At 62.1% G+C, this 15,295-nt stretch overlaps 1 protein-coding gene across 1 annotated transcript in view; it reads right to left on the bottom strand.

The window, feature by feature from the left end:
* CASKIN2 (CASK interacting protein 2) overlaps positions 1-15,295 on the bottom strand; it is a 33,732-nt gene that overhangs the window by 4,895 nt on the left and 13,542 nt on the right. The window contains 17 exon segments of the mRNA XM_040530049.1: positions 118-256; positions 472-573; positions 688-798; positions 1,013-1,107; positions 1,223-1,304; positions 1,770-1,891; positions 2,320-2,458; positions 2,460-2,503; positions 2,744-2,861; positions 2,941-3,035; positions 3,353-3,461; positions 3,592-3,700; positions 3,919-4,049; positions 4,835-4,930; positions 5,065-5,210; positions 5,323-5,420; positions 7,164-7,215. Coding sequence (XP_040385983.1) covers positions 118-256; positions 472-573; positions 688-798; positions 1,013-1,107; positions 1,223-1,304; positions 1,770-1,891; positions 2,320-2,458; positions 2,460-2,503; positions 2,744-2,861; positions 2,941-3,035; positions 3,353-3,461; positions 3,592-3,700; positions 3,919-4,049; positions 4,835-4,930; positions 5,065-5,210; positions 5,323-5,420; positions 7,164-7,215 — 1,788 coding nt within the window.

Here is a 15,295-nt window from a genome sequence, read left to right as displayed (position 1 = left end):
GCCTGCCCAGGGCAGTCCTTGGGGATGGCTGAACTGCCCTTTCTGGGTCACCCCAGTCCTTGGGGATGCCCTGAACTGCCCTTTCTGGGTCACCCCAGCACCGCGGCAGGGACTCACCCAGTTTGTTGATGCCAATCTCTTGCAGATCCTCCCACGTCAGGTCTGTCACGATGGTGATGGAGTCGTAGCCGTTGTTCACCAGCTTTTTGTGGTACTGGGGCAACCCAATGGCACTGAGCCAATCCATCAGGTCAGCCTGCAAAGAGCACGGAGATGCTGCCGTGAGCAGCAAGGGACAGGCGGTGCCTTCATCCATCCCCTCCCTGCCCCTGGCCAGGAGCCTGCTTTTTTGGGGTCTCTCTGGACGCTTCAGAGCTCATTTACTTATAGGCAGTCCCCATCCTGTCCTGGGGGACGCAGCTCTGAGAAAAGAGGGTGCCACAGACCAAAGCCCCGGTGCCAAGGACTCACCGGGATGTAGTTGGGCAGCCACTCGGCAATGCTGAGCTGCCCGATCTCAGTGGAGATCTTCTTCCTGTGGCCTGGTTTGGTCACGCCGATGGCTGTCAGATCCTAAAGCAAGCAGAGCGGGGCTGCAGTCAGCAGCGGCACGGGGAGCGTGGAGCAGTGGGCGCCCACTGCCGGCAGCTCAGGGGGTGCAGGCCAGCAGGGAAGGACCTGCCTTACCTCGGGGGTCATGCGGCTGATGGTGGGGACATCGTAGCCAGCATTGAGGAAGTTGGCAGTGTACGACTCAAGCTGGAATTCCCTCAGCCAGTTGTAAATGGCTTCTGCATCCTGGGGAGAGGACGAGGCAAAGAGCAGCCTGTGACTGTGGCTGCAGGGCTTGGAAGGACCTGACTGCTTGGGGCACAACGACAGGACCTTCTTGGGCAAGACCCACTTGGCCCCAGCGTCCCCAAGACCCAGTCCCATGTGCCCAGTGCAGAAAGAGCTGGGCTGAGAACCCCAAACATTGACCTCCCACCCTGCACGCCGCTGGTCCAGTTACCTTCCCCTCCAGGAGCTGCTCAGGCCGCAAGAACTGGTGGGAGAAGACCCTGTCTCCAGGGGGACAGTTGCCAGGGGTCTGGTGGCCTGGGGGCCCTGGCAGAGAAGACAGGAGAGAAGAGAGTGTCACAGGGGGACCTGGGCACTGAGCAGCCCCCAGGGCTGGGGGACAGCTGTCCCCAAGGCCCCATGGTGCTGGGATATCCCTCACCTGCTGTGGAAGTCAACTGCCCATTGCGTGGCTCCGATCCCAAAAGGTGTTGTTGGAGGTCGTCGCCAGTGGAGGGCAGCGGCTGGGGAGAGGAAAAGTGAGCAGGGGAGGGACATCCCTCCTGAGAGGGCCCTGTCCCCAGGGGGTCTGCCCTGCACCCCTGGGAGCTCAGCACAGCATTACGGCATTACCCAGCAAAGGGCTGGCCCCTAGTGAGAGACCAGGGCAGGATGTGGCCCAGGGCCCTTTTTATCCTCTCAGGTGACACAGGATGAGGTGAGGATGTTACACGGTACGAACCACAGCCTCAGACCCTCTCCAAGGGGCCAGAGCTGTGCTGCTGGAGCAGCCAGGAGACTCCAGCCCCAGGAACATTTCCCCACTGAGTCCCAGCAGCAAATGTATGCTTGGTGGGGGGTGCTCAGCTCCCGCGGCCCCCCTCCTTGCCAGGAGGTGCAGGTGGTTACAGGAACGCGCTGGGCCCCATTGCCACCACATCAGGTGGAGCTGGGGGAGCAACGTGTGGGGAGCAGGGGCTGGCACCTACCCTGGCGTTCTCGATGAGGATGCTGGTGCTCTGCCCGTTGGTGCCCTCGGTGCTCTGGCCGCTGCCGGCACTGCGGATGCTGCCGATGCTGCCCTCGCTGCCCACGCTGTTCCTGTCTCCTGCTACTCAGAACAGAAGGGGAGGTCATCAGCAGTGCCCCAGGACTGGTGCTGACACAGGGCACAGAGGTCCCCAGCAGGGACCCGAATGCCAGCAGTGACACCAGTAAAAACAGCCTCCCACAAGATCCTTCCAGCCACAGAGCATGCATCAGTCCCTCCCGGCACACACAGCACAGACAGGGTGACCTCAGCTGGCAAGGGACGCACAAAGGGGAAATGGGAACTGGGGACATGGCCACGGATTCCAGGAGGGAAGGGGCTGCTCTATGGGCTCCCCTAAACTCCCTTGCCCTGTGGCTGCTCCCTCTTGTCTGGCTGCTTTCCTGCCGGGAGGTGGAAGGAAAGTGTTCCCCACGTCCCCTGCGCAGGCAGGGCTGGGGACAGGGGAAGGTCCCCGACCCCTCTTCCTCCCCAGCCCCACCCCTGACCTGAGCTGTCAGGGCCCGGGGCCGTCCGGGTTAGGGTGAGGTGGCCATAGGGTGCTGGGATGCTTGGGGCTGCCTGCTGCGGACACTCGTCGGGGAGGTGCTGCAGCCCGCCGGGGGGTGCCGTGAGGGCCCCGGGGGGGGCCCTGGCGCTGGTGCGTGGGTGCCATGCGGGGGAGGATCATGCCTGCATTCAAAGACAAAACACGCGTGGTCAGAGCTTGTGCAGGAGGCGGCAAGGGGGGGTATCTGAGCCTCGAACCCCAAAACTTCCACCCCACCGGTCATACAACGCCCTGTGCCCACCAGAATCCTTTCTTTCCCCGCCCCCTAGCTAGCCAGTGCGACAGGGACCTGTCCTGTGGGAAGGGCTGGGCAGGGTGAGATGGTTTCACACCAGGACGACGCACCCAGGAGAGCCACTGACCTGTTCGTTTGCTGATGACTTCGGCAATGGAGGGGGGGAAGTACCCGACGCGATCGGTGCCCTTCTGAGTGTCGTGGATGTGCCCCTTCCATCGCCCATCGGGATGCTGCTCCAGGACCTGCCGTGGGGATGAGGAGGACAGGGCTGGTACGAGGCAGCGGCGAGGACAGGGGACAGGGAGTGGGGAGCAGCCTCACCGTGATGACATCTCCTGCCCGGACATTGAGAGCAGTTGGATCGTGGAGGTTCCAAAAATCCTTCAAAGCTCGGACCTTCAGGATTCCTGATGCCTCTGAAGACAAGGGATGGAGGGAAGAAAAAAGGTGCCAGAGCACAGTGGGGCAAGAGAGAGGTTTGGGAAAGGCGGGAGGAGAAAATGAAGAGAAAGGAGAGGGGAGAAGAGAACATTAATACTGCAGGAAGGACTCGATCTCTGGGGATTGCTGGCACAGAGAATGGGAGCGTACACGATGGGACTGAGACACCGACACTTGCAGCTCGGCAGTTTTAGGGCTGTTAGGGGGAGCTGGGAGCACGGGGCAGGTCATGTTAGGGAGAAGTCCCCCTCTGTTCCAGGCAAGGCCTGGCCACAAACAGGCCCCATCTCACCTCTCAGCAGCTGCTTGATGTCCTTGCTGGCGTGCGAGGTGGTGAACTGGTTCACGATGTCCAGTGCCGTCTGGTTGTAGGTGTTCCTGATGTTCACGTCAACGCCACCCTGCCCAGGAGGGGACGCGGTTAGCGCCAGAGCCTGCAGCAGCAGCAGCCACCCCACGGGGGATGGAGAGACCGAGGGGATGGGAAGGAGGTGAAGGCCAAACCTGAGAGGTTTGTCCCCTGATGCTCACCTCCAGCAGCAATCGCACAACCTCTGTTTTGCCATAGAGCGCAGCTTCGTGCAGGGCTGTGCCCGTCTTCGTCTGCTTGTTGATCTCAATCCCAGCCTTCAGCAGCTGCCTGGAATCGAGGAGGGAAAGGCATGAACGGGAGGCCACATGGATAGGGGTCGGGGGATCAGCTGCCTTGCAATGGGAACGGGACAGCCCTCTGCACCGCTGAGGCTTTGGGGACGAGCCCCCTAAGCCTGTAACAGGGATGAGGGTTTAGGAGGACGCAGGACAGAAGACATGATATTGTTTTGGCATCGGGCAGTGCCAGGGGCTGGCGGGGGTTACCTGATGATCTCCTTGTGCCCATTCTTGGCTGCTAGGTGCAGCGGGGTGGTGTAGTTGGGGTCGGTCGCGTCCTTGGACTGTCCCTCCAGCAGGGCGACGCACAGATGGCTGTTCAGCAGCAGCTGGGCCACCTGCACAGGGGAGAGCAGAGGTGTAGGTGTCCCCATCACAACATCTCAGCACGGGGCTCAAGCTTGCTGCTGCCAGGGCCGGCTGTGTGCTCCCTATCCCACCATTCCCGTCCATCCCACAGCCCCAGGGCTTGGCGGGGCCCAGACAGAGCTTGGCAGGGGCCACGCTGTTGTGAGGGGCTGGAGAAGGTCAGCACAGCCAGAAATAGTCTTCCCATAATCAGGCTTTTCAGACCAAGCCCTAAAAAACTTCAGTCTCTCCAAGCCCAGAGCGACTCTCAGCATCGCAGGGCAGCCCAAAGGCACAGAGGAGTTATTTTTACTGCCCTGTTTATAGCTGCAGATATTATAGATACTCCAGAAATGGAAATATGCCCCTGCTCCCCTCCCTGGTGGGGGCACGAGACAGTCTGGCTGGCCGCACGCCAACCCAGCCCTACGGCGTTGGCTCGGCTGGGGTCTCCGGGGCACGGGGAGGCCCCGTCCCCACAAGCCACGCCGGGATCCTGAGCAGCTGAGCGGAGCCGGGCGCTCCGGGCTGGTGGGGATTAGCGAGCTCAGCCTGTCTGTGCTTAAATGGGAGCAAAGCTGGGGCGGGCGGGGGGAAGTTGCAGGGAACTGGGAGCGAGGACGCCCAGGTTCGTTGCCAGCCTGCTGCTGCCCCGCTGCGAGGCTTGGAGCAAAACCCGCAGCTCGTGGGTTCAGGATCCGGCCTTGCCCAGCCGTGGGAGGAGGCGGGTGCTGCTGCCAGGCTTTGGGGTTCGTGGCAGAGGGAGGGTGCTCACCTTCAACCGCCCGAACTCACAGGCCAGGTCCAGGGGGGTTTTCTTCGCTTTGTTGATGAGGCAGGGGTTGGACTGGTGCTGCAGCAGCATCTCCGACTACGGGGAAGCAACGTGGTTATGAGGGGCTCAGCACCACCCTGTGCCCCTGCCTTCTCCTGCCTGGTGCGATGGGGTTCTACCCTCACCGGAAGGAGAGAGACCCCGTCGGGGTGGCACCGCCTCTCACTTACCACCTCGTAGTGGCCGTACTGCGCCGAGAGGTGCAGCGGGATCTGCCCGTCCAGCGAGGCCATGTTGACGGAGGCAGCAGCGCGCAGCAGCACCCGCACCGGCTCCACGCGCCCCTGCCAGGCCGCGTAGTGCAAGGGGCGCATCCCTGCGGGCAAACAGGGCTCAGCAGGGCAGGATACGGCTCAGCCCCCTGGGATCGCTCGGAGGGCTGAGCCGGCTGCCGGAGACGCAGGGTGCAGCAGGGGGTCACCCCTTACCGTTGCTGTCCTTGATGTCCACAGTGGCCTGTGCCTCCAGCAGCAGCGAGATGAGGTCCAGGCTGCCGCCCAGGGCCGCGTGGTGCAGCGCCGAGAACCTACGGCACAAGGCAGGGCTCAGCACTTGTCCCTGTAGCCCGTGCCTTGCATGGGGACACGCACCGGGGCGGCTCATGGCTACGTCCCTCCTGACTCTGCTCCAAACACAGCTCCCAGTCAGCCCATGGGATTCCCCAGAGCAAAGAGGAGATAAAGCCCTCTGTGCTCTCCGTGCCCTCGGCTGTCCCTGCGCTGTCTCTCTGCCCGTGCCAGCAGGGATGCCGGGAGCCCACGGCACAGTGGGGGAGGCCGCCGGTAATGAATGAGGTCTGTGTCTCGGGGCTGTGAAAGGGGCCTGGCTGCCCAGCGTGCTCCCCCTGTGCTGTCACGTGAAGGGCTACGGCTCAGCACAGGGCTCTTGCACCACCGGAGAGGCTCCGAAGGGCTCGGCAGCCTCCCAGCCCCACACCACCAACACAGCCCGACCAGCACGGCTCCCCTCCCGCCCCGCCACCCCAGGGTATCCTCACATCCCTGCGGGGTCTCTGGGCTAACGGGAGGGCTGACTGCAGCAGGGAGGCCTGCTCCCTCTTCCAAACACAGCCACTGCACCACCGAGCCCACGCCGAAACCTCCAGCGCAAAATAAGGACGTGGAGGGGAGGAAATCCCCCAGCCAGCCCTGGGGGCTGCACAAACACTCGCCCACCCCTTCCGAGGGACGAGGACACCGCCAGCAGCATGGCTTTCCCGAGGGGCGCGCGGTGTGGCCCCATGTGCATGGGAGTTGCCTCCCCGCCGCCCCCCCTCCCCGCACCCCAGGGAAGCCCAGCACACCCACCAGTGCTTTTTATAACCCAAACACCACATGTGGCCCTGCAGAGGGGAACGGACCCTTCGCACACCAGCAGCCCTCCTGGAGCCGCCCAAACGCAAGCCCTGTGCCTTATCAGAATCAGATCATCACTTCTATTATTACATTTTTTTTCTATTAAGCTCCATCTGCATAGTATTATTTTAAGACAGCCATCCTGCACATTTTCAACCCCCTGTTGGCCTGCTAGGACTCATCACTGACACCTCCTCCTACAGAGTCCTCGGAAAGAAAACATGTAGAAATTAGGTACAACAATAATACATAAACCAGTGCTAATAACTTACGGGTCAGAGTTAATTCAATAAGAATAATGCGCTTATTTACTTTATGGGCCTTTGTGGTTTCCTTAACTCTCAGTACCAAGCTTATTAAGTGCCTGGATTTTGGAAGTGATGAGCTACACAAATATGCTGTGGTCACTTAGCAACCTCATCTTTTCTTTCTCTAACCCCCCGAATGAAGGGATTTTGCTCTTGGGATATTAAACACAGACACAAGCACGTGCATGCGCTGTGGCTGGATGGACGGCTGCTCTGCTCTGCGTTAACCAGCACTCAGCACACAGGGCACTGGCTGAGCACATTTTACACCCTTTTTTACCCCCAGCCCTACAGAGGGGGATGCAGAAGTGCTTTAAGAAGAATTTTGTTGTTAAAGCACCCGTGCAAGATGGGCTGGGCGCAGCCCCTAGCTCAGATCCATGCAGGCTTTGTCTCTGCCTCTGTAGGGCTTGCCCTGGCTTCGTGAAGTGGCACTGCCTCGGGATACTGTTGTGTTTTCCAGGCTCAGCAGTTAACCTCAAAAGCTTTACGATACCCAGGCAGAACCAACTGGATGTTGAGGAGAGCTGCCCCAAGCAAACCCGTCCCCTCCTCTGGGCAAGCGCTGAGGCGGGAGGCGCCCAGCACCCAGCAGGGAACACTCACCCGTCCGCATCCTGGTAGTTCACGTTCAGGCGCTTGGCAGATCCCAGGAGCTCTGCGGAGAAAAGAGGCGAAGGTCAGGGCGAGAGGCAGAGCCCCGCACCCCACAGGGCTGAATGGGAACCCCCTTCCCGGTGCCCTGCACGAAGCACGTCCCGCGGCCACACTGACCTCCCAGCGCGCAGAACAGCGCCTGCCCCATCCCCGCGAGGGCTCCTCTCTCCTGCTCTGCTTTCACCTCCACGATTCACCTCCACGGACCCTCTTGACGGGCTGAGCCCGCTCTAGCTCACATCTCTTCCTCCCTCTGTCCCTCCTGCCCCAACTCCGTGCGCCCCCACGGCCCCGGGATGGGTCGGGACCCCGCAGCCCCTGCCAGCCTGCGAGGGGGGACGTCGCTTCCCTCCTTTTATAAGCAGCGGCACCCCAAAAGTGCTGAGCGGAGCCGTTTCGCCCCCCACTCGCTGTCCTTGCCTGCCACAGCCGCCAAGGCCAGGCCCACAGACCACATGGCTGGCATTTTTACGGCGCGGGCAGAGGCTGAAGCCTCCGGCCATGAATGCGAGGATTGTGCCACCTCAGACATCCCCAGCTCCTGCCCGTCCCTCCCCTCCTCTGCGGGGCCACCGAGCGGCGGAGGACGCTCACCCCACCCTCATCACAGCCTCGCGCGCGCGCCCCCCGTCTCCCCGCTCCTTCCCGCAATTAATTCGAATGAATTCCTTCCTCCCACACAGAGAGGACGTTTTATTCTCAACCAAGGGGTTGAGAGCGGATTAACATCTCTGGAATTCATGTGCTAAGTAAAAAGGGAAAGAAAGGGAAAGGTATGCAGGGGGCAAGAAATGCGGCCGCTCCTCCCCTGCTTTTCCAGGCAGCCCCATCGCTGCCGAGCCAGGGCGGATTAAATGCTTTGCAAGGTTTGTGTCGTTCCCTATGGAAAATCAAAGTCTGGGAGCTGGGCTATAAGCCTGGGCTGAAGCAGCCACTCAAGCCCTGCTGAAATGTGGTGGGGTCCTGGGGAAGGAGCCACCTCCCCTGCAGCAGGGCAGGCCTGCGGGGCCGGTGTTGCAGCCCTCCTCTCTTCCTCCTCCTCCTTCTCCTCTTCCTCCTCCTCCTCCTCCTCCTCCCTCTCCTCCTCCTCCTCCCCTCTCTCCTCTCCCAGCCTCTCCGCCCATCTCGCATGAAGATCCCCCACGCAGCCGAGATGTGCCGCGCAGCCCCTCTGCCGGAAAGCAGAGCTGAAGAGGGGGCAGGCTCATTCATCATGCAAATGTATAATTAAAAGGAAACCAAGTAATGGTGCACGTTCATTACTGCAATTTAAAATGTTTTGTAAACAGCCTAATTAACTCCAAATGGGCTTTGAGTGGCTGCTGGTGAAGGACTCGTGACTCTTGCCACAGCAGAGCCGATCAGGATGGGATCACCGTAATTAGCTCTTCACCAGCGCCGGGGCGGGCAGCTCCGTGCCAAGCAGCAGCCACGCTGCAGTGCGAAGGCTCTCTGAAGGAGGCTGCTCCCGGGGACAGCGGTGCTCTGCCTTTTTCCTTCCAGCCCCTTATTGCCCAAAACCCGAGGATCTGGGGTCTCTCTCAAGGAAAAGCCGCTTCCCTTGGCTGCGGTGGCGCGCACGGAGGGGCTGCTTCCCTGCCCAGCCAGGGCCGCGGGCCTGACACTTAGGAAAAAATAACATTTCACTTGTAAAGCAGCCGGCCACTTCTCATCTGAGTCACAGAGAGACAATAAACACCGAACCCCGTGGTGTGCGTTTTACAGAGGTGTTTTCTGAGCCAGGGTCGCGCTCCGGGCACCCGGCAGAGCCAGGGAGGCTGCTGGCTGCTCTGGGAAAAGTTCTCATCTTCCCCATCCGAAAATCTCCGACAGAACCTGGGAACGGGGAGCAGGAAGAGCTGAGAAGCTGCTGGGGGATTTCCAGAGGACGCAATAGAGATCAAACTGAAGACTAAATGAAGGGTTCCTCAACTCGGAGTTACCGACACCAGCTTTAATCACTCAGAGCAAGTCCCGGACCAGCTTCCCTGGCTGCCCGGCAGCACGGAAATGCCCACAGAGCTGGTGTTTCCTGCTCGGCCGCAGGACGAGGCTGGTCAGGGATGTTTTCTGGTTTTCATGCCATAAAGAAGGAGTTCCCGATGCTGCAGAGAGCTGCGACCTTTTTGGCACAGCATAACACAGCATAACTTTGGAGCCGAAAGCAGAGCTCTCATGCCGGGCCTCCAGCACCCCCGTCTTTTAACTAGGGCTTATACATACGCAGTCCCAAAGGATGCTCTGTGCACCGGGAAATGAAGTCCGGGAGGGATTTGCTCTCAGCGCCTGCAGCTGGGGCTCTGGGGAGGAGGAAGAGGGATCCTCACCGTGTCCTCGGGCAGGAGTGGCAGAGCCGAGCCGGGTGGGCAATGCGGGAAGAGAAGGGATGGATGGAGATGCCCCCCAAGCAAAAACATAGCCAAAAGGGGCAGAAACACCCTGCAGGAGCTGGTCCTGGAGTTGAGCAGTGCCTGCTATCTGAATGGGGAGAGCTGCCCCCAAAATCCCCTGTGAGGGGCTGGGGCTGGCCAGAGGGGTCCGGCGAGCAGGGCTGGGACACAGCGGGTGGCCCTGTGGCCCTGTGGCGGCAGCAGCCAGCATCTGCACGGTCAAATTCCTGTGTTTTTGCTCCTCTCCCCAAGCAACATTCCTCAAATTAGTTCCCCGCTCCGGCTGCCCTGCATGGTCCATCCTCAGCAGAGCAATGCCAGGACGTGGGGCAGGCAGCAGGGACAAAGAGAGGAGCTGGGAGCAGTCTCTGCCTTCGGGGCTCTTCTGGAATGGAAATGACCTCTTGGTGAGGAAGGGAAGGAATTCATCCCCATTTTGTAGCTGGGTAAATCACTGCTTGGAGATCTGCAGGGTTTGAAGCCAGGATGAAAGATAAAGCGCAGGCAGGGGAAGGAGCAGGCACCCAGCACCCTGCGAGGCTGAGCAGGGCTGATCCAGCCACGGCACCGGGATGTGGCAGGTGGTCGGATCCTTCTCGGATGCCTCGTCACCTCCTTTGGGTTTGCACCGGGGCCAGAGAGCCTGCGGGCCTGGCCCACAGCCCTGCTCCCCGCAGGGACCACGCACCCGTCCCAGAAGGATTAACCCTGAGCTAAGACCAGAAAAAAGGTGGATCTGACACCAAAAGGCAAAAAACCCTGATGGGGACATTTCCAGGGAAAAGCACGGCTCTGCACCCCCCAAGGGTTAACTCTGGACGCGTGCATCCTCTGTGCTCAGCCCCGTGCCCCTTCTGGGGGTCCCGCCGGCCCCAATCCGCGCCCCTCGTGCTCGCCTGCTCCTGCCCGGGCAGGACGAGGCTCGGCAGCGCCGGCCGGGGCTGAGCGAGGCCTCAAGGGAAGGCAGCGAGCTTCTGTGCGGCGACTCGCTGCCAAAGCGGCAGGCAGGAAACACCTCCAGAGAGCTCCAGCAAATTGCTTACAAATGCTGGCCCACGTGCTCCTCGGGACGCCGGCCGTGGCGGAGGCTCCGCTACGATCCGGTGCCACAACCCTCACGGCCGATCGCTGCACCCCAGCCGGGGGAACGTGCTGCTTCTCAGCGTTTCGGGCACTTGCTCACAGCAGATTTCCAGTCCCCGCATCGCTGGCTGGGAGGGAGCTGCCTTACACCTGCTTGCGGGGGGAGCCCGGGGTGGCACGGCCCCATGTAGGTGCTGCGAAGCAGCTCCCCGGAGCCATCAGCCCCCTCCGGCCACGTGCCGCTGCCCCCGTGCCTCGGTTTCCCCGTGGGGCTGGGCTGCTCCCTGCCATGGCGATGCAGGGCTGCGCTCAGCTCCTCTTGGGGTGTGGGGGCACCCAAGGGGGGGCAGCCGGCCAGGGCGGGTGCCTCAGCACACCGCTGGCAGCCGGCCCGGCACAAACCCGTATTTACCCCCCCTGGGGCGCTCGCCCGGCGCCGGCTGTGCCGGCTGCGTGGAGCCAGGCGTGCCCTCGCCCAGCCCTGCCGGCACCCCCTGTGCCAGCACGCCGGGCACCGTGACTCACCCGCGCCCTTCACCGGAGACCTCGGCCCTGCAAGGACGCCCGCTCTCCCCTCCAGCGTCGCGCTGCAGACGGACACGGTCCTGCCGGACACGTCACGCTGGGGAGGGAAATACCCGAACACCCCGGGCACCTGCCACGCGTCCCCTGGGGCCTCCTGACCTGCTGAGGGGCAAGAAAGCAGGCTTGCCTTCCCTCTGCTGTGACCCCCCATGACTTTGTGTGCCACAGCAGAGCTCCCTCACTGTGTGGTGCCATCCGCGCGTGGCACAGACCCCACACTGCAGGCCTGGGTGTCCCTGCACCCCGAGCATCCCCGTACCACCAGCCAGGAGCAGCCCCAAACGCCCAGCCCCGAGCACCGTGCACCCGACGCATCGTGCGTTGTGCTCCGTCTGGGCACCGCAGGGACACGTGCCTGCTGCCACGGGAGGTGGGAGCAGAGCTGTGCGCTCTGAACGCACCAAGTACGAGCACACACGCTCTCGGGAAAATAAAATCTCCCAGGGGACTGTCCCCACTGAGGCCATAAACCGGCTGGAGGAGCTAACCAGCCGCCTCCTGCAGGGAGCCAGGACCTCGTGGGGCTGGAGGCGGAGGTGGCAGGAGGTGGCAGCTTCACCCAACCTGCTCCGCCCGGCCTCGATGGCCCGGAGCAGCCCTGCCCTGGCCTGCAGCAGGTTTGGGCCAGGGGCTCAGGGCAGACTTGGCGTCTCCCAAGAAAATGGGCTGTGAAGAGGTGACATCCATCCTTCCTCTGCGGGAATCTTCCCCTTCCTGCCACCCCTCCGTCCACAGGCACGTCCGCCGCGGCCACCCACACCCAGCTCCTCCCGGCGCGGCCGCCCAGCAAACCTGCTGTTTGAAGTGCTGTTCCCCGACTGGTTCGGAAGAGATTCGCCCGCTTTGATAGGGAAGGAACTCGGCCACAGCGACACGAAGAGACACAACCGAAGCTGCCCAGCGAGCCTGGGACAGAGGCTGGGTGAAAGCAGAGGCTCCCAACCCTGGCTGCCTGCCGCAGCCACCAGCCCGCACTCCAAAAGGTGGCAAGATCGGTGGGAAGGGGCCCCCGATCTTCCCTGAGGAGACGGGAGGGTGGCGGTGGGTGCCAGGGTGCTGCTGCCTGCGACACCCGGCCGAGCACCCGAATGCCACGAGCGCCTTCCTGCCCACAAACGGCTCGTGCTGGGGTTTGAGGCTTCGCAGCACCCCTAAACGGGCTCTCAGCCAACGCTGACAAGCAGCTCCTCTGCCAAGCCAGGCGCCCATGGGGTGCGTCCGACTGGGGCAAAGCCACTGGGTTAACTGGCAGGGGCAGGGAGGCTGCGAGCAGGGAGGCAGATTCCCATTGACACGGCAAATGGCGATGGGAGAGAGCTAGGTGCCTGGGAACCCCTCATCATTCCCTACCCCAGTGTCTTGGCACCTCCTCGAGGATAATTAGCGTCTTTATCCATTGAGAAACCTTCCAAAGCCAGGCGCAGGCTGCACCAGAGCTGGCCAGGGCCCTGCGCGTGTTGACGCCGCAGGGGCTGCACAATGCCCGGCACAAACAAGCCCCGCTCCTGGGTTTGGTAGCCCCGCGTCTCACTGTAAGCACCCCACCGGGTCCCCTCGTGCACACGCTGCACTGAAGGAGCCGCAAACCCATTTCTGAGCAGACAGCAGAGGAGTTTGAGAGGCCCAAAGTTTCTGCCTTCCTCCGTGGGCTGGTCTGGGGAACCCACAACCACTGATGAACAAAGGGGCACGGCAGCAGGACCCTGGAGTCAGCCAGAGACTTCTTTCTTCTTTGGTTTTTCACAGGGAAAATCCAACAATGAAGTATTTAAAAGAGGTCGGAAACAGCGGGGGCAGCATCCCCACGCAGCGCAGACTCCAGGCACCCCTCACCCGCAGCACGGCCCCAGCCATCCGCAGGGACCCCCAGCCAGACCCCCAATTTCCCCCCTGCCATTTCCCCCTCTAAGCAAAGCAGGAAAAAACACACAGCTCGTTCAAAGCAAACTCGCTCAGAACAATGAAAGGAAAAGCCGAGTCGGAAGCCCTGTCCCCATCCGTGCAGCTGGGGAAGGTGCAGCTCTCGCCTCTCTACCCCGAGGTTTCGCAGTCTCGGTGGGGATGGAGGGGGCCAGCACCGAGGAGGGGAAGCAATGCCACAAGAGCCCTTTGGAAAAATGTGTCTGGAGTCACCCCTTTCCTTGCAAAAGCAAAACGCGTGCTCCTACTCCAGGTTTGGGGCCCCCAGAAAGATCTCAGAAGGATCTCAGAAGGGCGCTCGCTCCATCTCCCCGTGCCACCTTGGGGTTTGCACCTGTGCGACTCCTTCCCCCGAGCCCCGGGGCTCCCGCAGCCTCGTGGCCGAGCCCCGATGCACCGTGGCCGAACAGGAGCTCCCCTTCCCCACGGAGCTGAAATCTTTCTCTGCATCCCCCGGCCCCTGTCAGGATGGAAACAGCTGGTAAAAACTTTGGGTGGGGGAAGCCAGGCGGCTCCTTCAGAGATACAGAGGCTCCTTTCCCAGCTGGCCGGGGAAACGCGTTACCGGGAGGTGAAGTCACCGTCCCTGCTGGGACCTGGCTATTTCGCTCTGCAGGATGTGAACTCAGAGGAGCTGTATTTGCCGAGGGAAGAGGTGGAGCCTTTTCCATTTCCCCCATCCTTCCGAAAGGACAGGACACCTCCCGGAGCGGGAAGAGATGGGGCGATAGCGGAGGGGGCCGGCGGCCAAGTGTGGCTCCCGCGGCCGCCCCGGAAAGGACAGCGCCGAGCCCCACCTGTGCCGAGGGGACGCCGGGGACACCTCTGGGGCTGCGGGGTGCAGATGCCAGCAGAGGACCTGCTCTGGCGTTACCAACGTGCTTTGGCTCCCGTTCAGCTGGTCCAGCGTGAACTCCCTGCCAGGAGCCAGGGAAGGGGCCGCCGGTCCCTGCGGGTGCCCAGGCAGAGGGGCCGCATCGGCACCCTCAGCAATTTCATGAACGTGACGTCAAGTAAACGGCACGTTAATGTAATCCGTGGGGGCTGCTGGGCAGATCGACACGGACAGGAGTAATACAAAGGGCCTCAGAGAGATTAGGAAGGCAGCAGAGAACGAACTGGTGCAGACTCAGCTTGGGAAAATGGCAAACTCCAGCATCTGGGGAAAAACACTCCGCCGGGCAGACGTTCAATGGGAGGAAGAAAGGGGGGAAGCAGGATGTGGGGGGACCACGCGAGCAGCATGAATGGGAGCACAAAGGGAGCCCCGGGCGAGGGAAACAACCTCAGCAGCCGCGTGAGGCAGCCCTGAGGGGGGGATCCTCTTCCCAGGGCACCTCCGGGTTCCCCCTCCAGGCCGGGGCTGTGCGCCCTGCTGCCACCACGGGCCGGGCTTGGTGGCGGACGTGAGAGGTGAGCGAGTACCAGGAGCAGGCAGCTGAAGGGCTCGCCTCGCACGGGAGGATTAGGGCAGGTCAGCCGGTCTGGATTCGCTGAGCAACGGTTAATTAGGGAGGGCGGGCAGGGACGCGGCAACCCACCTACACCTGGAGGGTTCTGACGCTCCAGAGGAGCACCTAACTATTCATTTTACCGTTCCAACGAGGAGCCCCAGATAAAAATGAGAGCAGCTAAGAGCAACTGGCAAAAACCCTGTGAGCTCAAGGGACTGGAGTGAGGATCCAGCTCGGAAGGCTGCAGCACGTTGTGTAACTCCTGGGGACGGCAGGGCAAGGCTGAGGCAGGGGGACCAGGCTGGCGCTGCCCTAAGGCGCTCTACTCTGTCCCCGTCTGCCCCAGCTCGGCACCCACAGGGGCTCCTCTGTCCCCTGCACGTGGCAGCTGGCATTTGGGATCCGCTCCGGCCAGTGGAGCCGGTCCTCGAAGCACGCAGCGATGCGGTGGCTGGAAATCCTGTGACTTCCTCACCCTTTGGCCCCGGGGGAAGTGGCTGTGTGCCTGGAGCAGCGCTGCCGGGGCAGACGGAGCCGCTGTCCCCACCCTGGATGCTTTCTAATCTAGGCAAGGCACACACAGGATGGGAGGAGAGGCACCGGGAGGTGAAGCCACTCGCTCGAGGTCACCCAGAAAGAAGGTCCACGG

The sequence above is a fragment of the Cygnus olor genome, chromosome 18 (assembly GCF_009769625.2).
Source record: "Cygnus olor isolate bCygOlo1 chromosome 18, bCygOlo1.pri.v2, whole genome shotgun sequence".
Lineage (NCBI taxonomy): Eukaryota > Metazoa > Chordata > Aves > Anseriformes > Anatidae > Cygnus > Cygnus olor.
This window is presented reverse-complemented; position numbering and strand designations above follow the sequence as displayed.